The sequence below is a fragment of the Mauremys reevesii genome, linkage group 8, assembly GCF_016161935.1.
Source record: "Mauremys reevesii isolate NIE-2019 linkage group 8, ASM1616193v1, whole genome shotgun sequence".
In the NCBI taxonomy this organism is placed as follows: domain Eukaryota; kingdom Metazoa; phylum Chordata; order Testudines; family Geoemydidae; genus Mauremys; species Mauremys reevesii.
Window position 1 is genome coordinate 61,521,374 of NC_052630.1, and position 12,078 is coordinate 61,533,451.

Below are 12,078 nucleotides of genomic sequence, written 5' to 3' on the forward strand. Positions count from 1 at the left end.
CATGCTGACAAATGCTGTTTAATTGTGCTCCCCATCTCTCATTTTATATTTCAACTATAAGCTCTTTAGAGCATGAACTGTATTTTTGTTATGTATTTGTACACTCCCTAGCACAATGGGGCTCTGCTCCAGGACTAGTTCCCTTAGAGAAAATTGCAATACAAAAAATAATTAGTAGTATTTATCAATTTTTGACAGAGGAAAGATGCTTTACAGAGATAAATCCTCCTAATATATCTCATAGCACTTTGTCATATAGCAAAGGCCTAAATATGCAGAACAGAAACAGAATTTAAGTTCTTACAGGTGACAAAGAATTTTTTTATTGAAACCTATCTTCAGGGAACTAGTAAAATAAATAAGTTTATCCAAAAGAAATTACTGTATACATATGCATTTTAGTAAAAAGCTTTAGGAGTATCTCTCTTGATGGTGACCTGCATAATTTAAAATAAATTTATTTTCTATCCTACCAAGGGGCAGAGAGATATTTATAGATATTAAAGATGGGAAAAAACCTGTATGGTTACCTAACTCATTCTCTTATTTCTCTAAACATTCCACAGCATGTATTCTGTAGGTATAACTAACAAACAATGGAGCTAGATGGCCATCACTTTGGAGAAACTAAAGCAAATAATTTTGAAGTTGCCTATTTGTTGTTTCTTTTATATCCCCTGAAATCATTGGTGACCGGCTCCAAATGTTGATCAAAAAGAGTATGTCTACACTGCAATTAAAAGTGCGTGGCTGGCCTGTGCCAGCTGACTCAGGTTCATGGGACTGTTTTAGTTGCTGGTGCAGGTTTTCAGGCTTGGGCCTAGGCTCTGGTGTCCTCCCACCTTACAGAATACAGCCCAATCCGAAATGTCTGCATCACCAACTAAAACAGCCTGAGCCCAAGACTGCTGTGGGTGTCTAACTGCACTGCAGACATATCCCAAATCTTTCCCCATTTCTATGAATACAATTAAATGCATTCAGATTACTTCCTTATTTAAGATAATCAGTCAGAATCTCTGTTAAACATGACAATTTCTTCTGCACTTCATTCCATTCATCAAAAACTAGGGGCTGGACTTCAAAAAGCAAAGAATATAAATATGCTCTGCTAGTTTCTAAACAGTGTATAATCTCACATCCGTACCTAATGTAAAGATTAAAAAAATGCAAGCTGTTTCTATGCCATATTCAGGGATCACAGATATGTTCTGATACAGAGCAGCAAACAGCTAAGTATTTTCATTTTTCTGTAGTTCATTGCCAATCCAGTACACACATCTTCCAAGACGGATGGTCTTCCAAGAAGAAGGATTGCTAGGCAGAGACAGGCTCCACCTCACGAAGAGAGGGAAGAGCATCTTTGCAAGCAGGCTGGCTAACCTAGTGAGGAGGGCTTTAAACTAGGTTCACCGGGGGTAGGAGACCAAAGCCCCGAGGTAAGTGGGGAAGTGGGATATCGGGAGAAAGCACAAGTAGGTGAGTGCAAGAGGGGAGGGCTCCTGCCCCATTCTGGGACACCAGGACGATCAGTGAGTTATCTTACATGTCTATACACAAATGCAAGAAACCTGGGGAACAAGCAGGGAGAACTAGAAGTCCTGGCACAGTCAAGGAATTATGATGTAATTGGAATAACAGAGACTTGGTGGGATAACTCACATGATTGGAGTACTGTCATGGATGGATATAAACTGTTCAGGAAGGATAGGCAGGGCAGAAAAGGTGGGGGAGTTGCGTTGTTTGTAAGGGAGCAGTATGACTGCTCAGAGCTCCAGTATGAAACTGCAGAAAAACCTGAGAGTCTCAGGATTAAATTTAGAAGTGCGAGCAACAAGGGTAATGTCGTGGTGGGAGTCTGCTACAGACCACCAGACCAGGGGGATGAGGTGGATGAGGCTTTCTTCCAGCAACTAACAGAAGTTGCTAGATCATAGGCCCTGGTTCTCATGGGTGACTTTAATCACCCCGATATCTGCTGGGAGAGCAATACAGCAGTGCACAGACAATCCAGGAAGTTTCTGGAAAGTGTAGGGGACAATTTCCTGGTGCAAGTGCTGGAGGAACCAACTAGGGGAAAAGCTCTTCTTGACCTGCTGCTCACAAACAGGGAAGTAGTAGTAGAGGAAGCAATAGTGGATGGGAACCTGGGAGGCAGTGACCATGAGATGGTCGAGTTCAGGATCCTGACACAAGGAAAAAAAGAAAGCAGTAGAACAGAGACCCTGGACTTCAGAAAAGCAGACTTTGACTCCCTCAGGGAACTGATGGGCAAGGTCCCCTGGGAGAATAACATGACGGGGAAAGGAGTCGAGGAAAGCTGGCTGTATTTTAAAGAATCCTTATTGAGGTTGCAGGAACAAACCATCCCGATGTGTAGGAAGAAAAGTAAATATGGCAGGCGACCAGCCTGGCTTAACAGTGAAATCCTTGCTCATCTTAAACACAAAAAAACAGCTTACAAGAAGTGGAAGATTGGACAAATAACCAGGGAGGAGTATAAAAGCATTGCTCAGGCATGCAGGAGTGAAATTAGGAAGGCCAAATCACACTTGGAGTTGCAGCTAGCCGGAGATGTTAGGAGTAACAAGAAGGGTTTCTTCAGGTATGTTAGCAACAAGAAGAAAGTCAAGGAAAGTGTGGGCCCCTTGCTAAATGAGGGAGGGAACCTAGTGACAGAGGATGTGGAGAAAGCTAGTGTACTCAATGCTTTTTTTGCCTCTGTCTTCACAGACAAGGTCAGCTCCCAGACAGCTGCACTCTGCAGCACGGTATGGGGAGGAGGTGACCAGCTCTCTGTGGAGAAAGAAGTAGTTCGGGACTATTTAGAAAAGCTGGATGAGCACAAGTCCATGGGGCCGGATGCGCTGCATCCGAGGGTGCTAAAGGAGTTGGCCGATGAGATTGCAGAGCCATTGGCCATTATCTTTGAAAAATCATGGCGATCGGGAGAGGTCCCGGATGACTGGAAAAAAGCTAATGTAGTGCCTATCTTTAAAAAAGGGAAGAAGGAAGATCCAGGGAACTACAGGCCAGTCAGTCTCACCTCAGTCCCTGGAAAAATCATGGAACAGGTCCTCAAGGAATCAATTCTGAACCACTTGAAGGAGGGGAAAGGGATCAGGAACAGTCAGCATGGATTCACCAAGGGCAAGTCATGCCTGACTAACCTAATTGCCTTCTTTCTGGACTTTAGCAAAGCTTTTGATACAGTCTCCCACAGTATTCTTGCCAGCAAGTTAAAAAGTATGGGCTGGATGAATGGACGGTAAGGTGGATAGAAAACTGGCTAGATGGTCGGGTTCAACGGGTAGTGATCAATGGTTCCATGTCTAGTTGGAAGTCGGTATCAAGTGGAGTGCCCCAAGGGTCGGTGCTGGGGCCGGTTTTGTTCAATATCTTCATTAACGATCTGGAGGATGGTGTGGACTGCACCCTTAGCAAGTTTGCAGATGACACTAAACTGGGAGGAGTGGTTGATACGCTGGAGGGTAGGGATAGGATACAGAGGGACCTAGACAAATTAGAGGATTGGGCCAAAAGAAATATGATGAGGTTCAACAAGGACAAGTGCAGAGTCCTGCACTTAGGACGGAAGAATCCCATGCACTGCTACAGACTAGGGACTGAATGGCTGGGCAGCAGTTCTGCAGAAAAGGACCTAGGGGTTACGGTGGACGAAAAGCTGAATATGAGTCAACAGTGTGCCCTTGTTGCCAAGAAGGCTAATGGCATTTTGGGTTGTATAAGTAGGGGCATTTCCAGCAGATCGAGGGACGTGATCATTCCCCTCTATTCAGCACTGGTGAGGCCTCATTTGCAGTACTGTGTCCAGTTTTGGGCCCCACACTACAAGAAGGATGTGGATAAATTGGAGAGTGTCCAGCGGAGGGCAACAAAAATGATTAGGGGGCTGGAGCACATGACTTATGAGGAGAGGCTGAGGGAACTGGGATTGTTTAGTCTGCAGAAGAGAAGAATGAGGGGGGACTTGATAGCTGCTTTCAACTACCTGAAAGGGGGTTCCAAAGAGGATGGATCTAGACTGTTCTCAGTGGTAGAAGATGACAGAACAAGGAGTAATGGTCTCAAGTTGCAGAGGGGGAGGTTTAGGTTGGACATTAGGAAAAACTTTTTCACTAGTAGGGTGGTGAAGAACTGGAATGGGTTACCTAGGGAGGTGGTGGAATCTCCTTCCTTAGAGGTTTTTAAGGTCAGGCTTGACAAAGCCCTGGCTGGGATGATTTAGGTGGGTTTGGTCCTGCTTTGAGCAGGGGGTTGGACTAGATGACCTCCTGAGGTCCCTTCCAACCCTGAGATTCTATGATTCTATGATCTGATAAGCTGAGTATCAAATGTTCTTTATTAACTTAAAACATACCCTTATAACAAAAAAAGGCGGAAAGGTTTATTAGAAATATCAATCTTATCAAAGGAGTTCAGAGGGATGACTCCCCCCTCCCAAAAAAACCCCCACCACTATAGCAAAAAAAACAAATTCTGAGAAGTAAAAGAACGCCACTATAGAGCAGAATTAATGGTGACCATAGTTGTAACTTCTTGAGGCACATGCAACTGTCTCTTTCCAGGAGTTCTACACGTCACTATTTACAAAAGCTTTTTGATGAACTTTTATATATACACACACATACTTGAATGGGAGGAGATGGCAGAATAGGGGAGGCTCAAAGAATATACATAAGAAAATGTGATTGTTTTACAATCCAAATAAAAAGAGTAGATAAAAATATCAGTTTCCCAGGTATCTAGAAAGAAAGATGGTGAGTAAACAAACCAATAACTCAGGAGTAAGTTGACGCATGTGAATAATGTAGTGCAGTGCCTTGCTAATATCCTTGTAATTCCTCCAGCCCTGATGTGAAGGAGCATGAGATTGGCCTCATTTTCAGGCCTCACATCAAGTTGGCTCTTCATTATGATCTTCCTGACAGTTTTACTATGAGAAACAAAAAAAAACTACACGTACCTTGTATCTTTTTAGTTTTTGGTTCTCTTCTTCAATTAACATCTGATATTTTGCAACTTCTGACTGAATAGAACTTAATATATTACCACTCTGGTCTGTATCCATTGGCTCTTCCTTAAAGAAAGTAAAATGAATGCAACAAAGTTAGAATTTTATAAAAAGTCTGGTCTGTACAGTGTTTATACTGCTATTACCTAAATTAATATTTTTAGTTTTTTAAGGACTGTGGTAGCAATATGCTACAGCTATCTGGCTAATTCTGTCTTAGTGTTGTACAATGGGGCCCATTAACATAATATCTGAGCATCTTCCATTTAAAAAAAAAAAATCAGTGGCAACATGAAGTCCATAACAAACTTCATAGTCTCTTGGCACATCTCCCTTTGTGGAGTAAAAACACTGTCAGGGTTTTTCTTTTCTCTCCCCCCTCTCCTTTACGGGGCAGGAATAGGTTAGTTGCAAAATAAATAGTAACTAAAACATTATTTTTATAACCCTTCTAAACAAAAAGCGACAGTGGCATGGAACTACTGCATTATTTAAATATCATATCCTACCTCTGAAAGTTGCTGCTGTAATTCTGCTATCTTCTGCTCATATATCATTTTTCTGTCAGACACAATGGCCATAAGGTTAAATCTTATCTCCCCTTCACTGTATCTAAAAGAAGAGAACATAGTTTTCAAAATTAAATCATTTGCACAGCAGCTCCAAATAAACAAACAAAAGTCCTCTATGGTTTCCTTAGTTGTAAATAAATATTTATTTATTTCACATTAAAGTTGTGGATATTGTTTCACTCTTATTGTGAAACAAAAATCACATCATAGATGACTGCATTGAACTACAAACAACACTAAATATGGCAATTAGTCCAATAGTATCTTTTACAGCACCTGCACCAAAGTTTATTTGCCCCACCTGAGCTTAAATGTTAATCTTTCTGTTTATATAATCTGACTGTTAGTTAACTGCTTATTAAAAATAAAACGTAAGAGTATGAGAAGACTCCCTTTAGTAAGTGTCCTCCATAAGTGAGATCATAAAATAAGTTGTGTTTCTAGCCCAAGCTGTTTTGGAGCTGTGATTTGGGGAGGAGGGTTAAGAAGTTAGGAAAACTGATGGCAGTAGCTTATTTTTAGAAAGCTAAACAAAAAAATAGAAAACTACTTTTAAAATCGAAAAAAAGTTAGGAATTGGTTCTTTTGCAGTAAAAAAAGTTATACATGTACGTTCTTTAAAAAAAAAGCAGCACTTAACATTTACTTTTGTATTCGTTTCTCTATGACAGGCCTGACAGCACTGATCCAATCATCTTGATTACAGGCACCTAGATAGGAAACATAAAAAAGGTTTTTTTTAAAAAGTGCCAGCTTTGCTGCAAATTCAAAACACTGATAATTCAGGCTACTAGTGGATCTCTTCTCTGGATAAAGACAATTCTAAACTGTTCAAAATGGTCTTTTTGAAATAGGAAGTTAATCATTGGTTCTTGTTAATATCTTTCAGTAATCTACTGAATAATATTTAGACAATATTTAGAAAAGCAACAGAAGTGGAGTAGATTTTAAAAGGGGGGAAAGGTCTAACCTTTACTCTATTACTGGCAGGGGAAAAAAAGCACAAGTCATTTGGTAAGAGTGTAAAGAAAGAAATTTTGTTTTCCAAATTGGGTGGGTGGGTGGTGGAGGGAGCAAGTATATAAAAATCTTGATTTTTTTCTCATCCAGTAATTTCTGCCAGAAATTTAGAAACTTGGGAAACCTTTATATCATTCGGATCATCTATTCTTCCATTCTGTTCTCCAAATTTTGGAGGGTTCCTCCTCACGTTTTAAAACAATACTTAGCACTTGCAAAGCATTTGAACAGTAAGGGCTTGTCTAAATGAACATTTAATGTGCATTAACCGTTCCTTGTAGCACTTTGATCTACTCTCATTTCAAAAAGAGGACTATATCAAAGAGACCTAAAACTCCATCTGTAGTTTTATCTGTATTCTTCACTTCCAGTCCTAAACTGTTGCACAGCATGCTTTTAAATTCTGTATTTTGCTATAGTAGTGAGTTGAGCAGTTATTATATGCATACTCCCCAATCCTGCAAATGGATTCCATGTCAACAGAGCCTTATGTCCACAGAAAGCCGATATACTTCAATTATACGACATGCAGGTCTGACTACATCAGGGCCATTGCCTGGTAGGAAGTCCCCCCTTAAGCAATCAGAATCTTTCAAAATGAAAGATTCACTATACTGAAACTAATAATCTTTCACATTTGTCTTAATATTTGAGAAACTGTGACAAAAATCCACCTTTCGATGATGCATTTACTTTGATAGCTTGTACGTTACCATAAGAAATATTACAAGGAACAAATAAAGTATCAATTTAGTGCCAAGTAGTGAAATTTCTACTCATATAACATTAGGATTACAAAGATGACTAACATGCTCCCTGGAATATAAAAAGGAGGTGGAAGGCAACATGAAAAAAAGATATGGAAACAAGAACTGTTCCAGGTGAAACTAGCTAGTTTAATACCAAATAATAAGACTGTGCAAATCTTAAAAATTAGAACAGACATCTGATAGATGGTTACATTTTAAGTGGAATGAAAAGATTTGATTTAACTTCTTGACCTAGCATTAACAGGCTCTACTTCTTTGTACCAGTTGATTTTGCCTTGGAACTAAAATATTAAAGGAATGAATAATAAAATTATGAGATTCTGACATCACAAAAACTAGTTGAAAGGAAAAACCTGAAAAGGTGTGGGAGGGGACTAATCCAATCAATCATCCTTTTCAATACAGTGTCTAAATAAGTCTCTCAGTGAAAGATCAAAAAGTATTAACAAGAACCAGCTGTTATCTCAAAAGGACAGTTGTTTTGGTCACATATGGCCACCAAAAACTGTTAAAAATGCAACAAGGTACAATGTTTAAAAATTAGTCACAGTGAACTGAAAACTTACCTAAATCAATTGGTCCTTCCCTTAGTCCATCTAGTTCATATAGCCTTCCATTAACAGGAACATAGCTTACAAAGTGAAATGCATCTTCTTCTTTTGCTGATGACTTCGCATCAAACTCAAACATTTGTTGTCTAAAAGGTAAACAGAGACAATGCTGAAGTGAGAGAGAAAAGATTACTAGATTTTGTATGATTTGTAACACGCACAACTTTTGTTACCTGGCAAAACTATTGTGAACCTGCCGAATCACTTCAGAGTTGCTTAGTGCCAAACCTTTCATCTAAAAATATATATAAAAATAAAATAAGATAAAGAGAACATAAGCCAATTGTTCAAATCAGCATACACCAAGTATAAAAAAGTTAGTTGCACTTACCGCAGCATCAAAACTTTGTGAAAATTCTTTAAATTCTGCTAGTGTCTCTCCTAGATGGATATCTTGATGGATGCAGTTTAATAGCACACTTACTATGGCTTGAGTAGCACAAGCATTGTTTATTACCTAGAAAGAGGTATGGAAAGTGAGGACCAGTTTATTACAGATGATGATATAGAAAGAATTAAAGTTGGACCAATTCTTCCTTTATAAACCCTTATTTTGCATGGATTACACGGCTCTGATTTAGGTTACAAAATTTCAACCTGGAAGCAGTACCTATTTTTTTGGTAAACATGTACTACCACCTAGGTAGCAAATCTAGCCTGGACAGCCATAAAAGCCTCTGCTGTACAAGACAAACCAAGTGATGCTGGTTGTACAGGTGCAAATGGCAAAACAAAGTGCAATTATTCTAAGTAAATATTAGAAACACCCTTTAATCTTCCCCCTCACTTCTTCTAAAAGAACAGTTAAAACAGAGTAAAGAATACAACAACTTGATCAAGCAAGATGTAGTGATGTCATCGATTGCTAAAGCACAGCAAAGAATCTTTTGCTTACTTTTAAGACGCATTTGTTACTTTTAGTATATACCCTTATTCTACTAGTGATTCAGGGCTTCATCCTTACTCAGGCTGACTAGCACCTTACCTTGCTTGATTTCAATGGGACCACTGGCAGAGTAAGGTATTACTCAACACAAAAAGAGTGTCTGAACCTGGCTGTTCATATCGCTATTTCCATATCCCCCTTTAAAATATAATGATACCATTCAATGAACACTACAATTAGTGTAACAGGGAAAAAGACTACCGAAATATAAATTTTTAGAAGAAGGCATCGCATGCGACCTAGATTTAAGATGATCCTATTTAAAAAAAAAAAACAAACAAACAAAGAAAACCCCCTCAAATACACTGAGTTAGTCTCAAATTCAGATCTGTTCTGTGTGAAAGTTTTATAAACTTCAGAGTTTTTGTTTTTCACTTCATTTTATAGAACACTTATCTTCCTTCAATCCAAGTTTATTTTTAAGAGCTGAGACAGTTGCACAAACTAGTACACCAAAAAATTCAAGCCAGTTAATAAGAAGATAGAGTATCAGACATAATTCACCTTGCTGAATTTTTTGGGGGTAAAATATTCTACTTTTTAAAAAAAGTAAATCAAAACCTTAATGTTAGTCAGAGCTTTTGTACATTAAAGAGAGATACACAGCCTAAAACATGTTTTTTAGTGTTGTCAACCAATTAAAAAAATTAATCGCGATTAAGCACGCTGTTAAACAATAGAATACCATTTATTTAAATATTTTTGGATGTTTTCTAAATTTTTCAATATATTGATTTCAATTACAACACAGAATGCAAAGTGTACAGTTCTCATTTTATTTATTAAACATTTGCACTGTAAAAAAAGAAAAAGTATTTTTCAATTCACCTAGTAAAAGTACTGTCATGCAATCTCTTTATCATGAAAATTGAACTTACAAATGTAGAATTACGTACAAAAAACAACATTCAAAATTAAACAATGTAAAACTTTAGAGCCTACAAGTCCACTCAGTCCTACTTCTTATTTGCCAATCACTCAGACAGACAAATTTGATTACAATTTGCAGGAGATAACATTGCCTGCTTCTTGTTTACAATGTAACCTGAAAGTGAAAACAGGCATTCGTATGGCAGTGTTGTAGCTGGTATCACAAGATATTTATGTGCCAGATGCACTGAAAGTTCATATGTCCCTTCATGCTTCGACCACCATTCCAGAGAATGTGCATCCATGCTGATGACAGGTTCTCCTCGATAACTATCCAAAGAAGAGCGGATTAACAATGTATGTTCATTTTCATTATCTGAATCAGATGCCATCAGCAGAAGGTTGGTTTTCTTTTTTGGTGGTTCAGGTTCTATAGTTTCCACATCAGAACGTTGCTCTTTTAAGACTTCTGAATGCATGCTCCACACCTTGTCCCGCTCAGATTTTGGACGGCACTTCAGATTCTTAAAACTTGGGTCAAGTGCTGTAGCTTTAGACATCTCACATTGGTATTTTCCTTGTGTTTTGTCAAATCTGCTGTGAAAGTGTTCTTAAAACTAACGTGCTGGGTCATCATCCCAGACTGCTATAACATGAAATATATGGCCAAAGGCGGGTCAGAACAGAAGACATACAATTCTCCCCAAAGGAGTTCAGTCACAAATTTAATTAATGCATTTTTTTTTAAATGAGCATCATCAGCACGGAAGCACATCCTCTGGAATGGTGACTGAAGCATGAAGGGGCATACTGCACGTAAATACCTTGCAACACTGTCTACAAAAGTGCCATGCGAACACCTGTTCTCACTTTCAGGAAACACCGTAAATAAGAAGCAGGTAGCATCTCCTGTAAATGTAAACAAACTTGTTTGCCTTAGCAATTGGCTGAACAAGAAGTAGGACTGAGTGGATTTGTAGGCTCTAAAGTTTTACATTGTTTTGTTTTGCAGTGCAGTTATGTAACCAAAATAAATAAATAAAAATCTACATTTGTAAGTTACACTTTCACGATCAAGAGATTACATTATGGTACCGGTATGAGATGAATTAAAAATACTATATAATTTTTACAGTGCAAATATTTGTAATCAGAAATAATATAAAGTGAGCACTGTACACGTTGTATTCTGTGTTGCAATCAAAATCAATGTAGAAAAACATCCAAAAATATTTAACACATTTCAATTGATATTCTATTGTTTAACAGTGTGATTAATCGTGATTAGTTTTTTTTAATCGCAATTAATTTTTTTGAGTTAATCGCGCAAGTTAACTGCAATTATTCGACAGTCCTTTTTCTTTTTTTTTTTTTTTTAAAAGGGAGGAGGAAGTGAAATATGGGCTTTGTATATGTTGAAGGATGGAGAGTGAATATTACCTTTCAAAAGTGATAATAAAAGATATGGGGCCATATTCCACCCTTAGTTACCTTTATGTGACCCCAATGAAGTCAATGGAGTTGACAAGGGTGTAATTAAGGGCAGAATTTGGACAAGGAATTACTTTGTATTGGTTTGGGGGTATGTGCAGCATGAGGGATGATTATTAGCTGTTTCATTCAGTAAGTTTGTAGGCAGAAGGGTGGGGAAGAGACTTTCCAGTCTGTGTGAGTAGCATCCAGTATAAAGGTTTACATACATTTTAAAAGACGACAATGTAAGAGGTTAATTATATATCAAGCATTTGAAATACTTCAGGGCTGTAAACATGAAACCACTTCCAACAAAAAAGTGAACAGACAACATCTGTTTTCTAGTCAAAGCAGGTCAGAACAGACTGACACCTTTTCTTTGGCAAGATCAGGGGAAAATAAAACAAAATCCACAAGATACCAGGATGCTAGAAAGTACTCTATTTGCACTTTATGTAGTGAACAGTACATTGGGCTCCATGATATGAGTTTATCATTCAGTTGTCCAAAAATAAGTGTGTCACTGGAAAACTGGACTGCATCTATACTACTGAGTTAGAATACATATTTAGCCTTTTCCCCCTTCAAGCGCATGCATAGCTTTGCATGTAGGAAATACAGTTAACCTAGGTCTGCTATTTAATGGAAAATATGGGATTATGCTCTTGGAAATTGTATGGCTCTTCTAACAAAGGTGCAGCGTTACAACATGCCTCAAAATGTATATTGGAGGGAAGGGGAAGACAAAAGTTATTTTGAGTAATTCACAAGTTACACATAT

The 12,078-nt window shown here is 38.2% G+C and overlaps 1 protein-coding gene across 2 annotated transcripts in view; it reads right to left on the reverse strand.

Annotated features, from left to right (window-relative positions):
- The window catches only part of UCHL5 (ubiquitin C-terminal hydrolase L5), a 32,178-nt gene that overhangs the window by 3,928 nt on the left and 16,172 nt on the right, over window positions 1-12,078 (reverse strand). For both annotated transcript variants that reach the window (XM_039483716.1, XM_039483715.1), the window contains 6 exons: window positions 8,340-8,465; window positions 8,182-8,243; window positions 7,964-8,094; window positions 6,254-6,317; window positions 5,545-5,647; window positions 4,988-5,101 (listed from right to left, as the gene is read on the reverse strand). In XM_039483716.1, coding sequence (XP_039339650.1) covers window positions 4,988-5,101; window positions 5,545-5,647; window positions 6,254-6,317; window positions 7,964-8,094; window positions 8,182-8,243 — 474 coding nt within the window. In that variant the 5' untranslated portion in view covers window positions 8,340-8,465. The remainder of the gene's footprint in view (window positions 1-4,987; window positions 5,102-5,544; window positions 5,648-6,253; window positions 6,318-7,963; window positions 8,095-8,181; window positions 8,244-8,339; window positions 8,466-12,078) is intronic.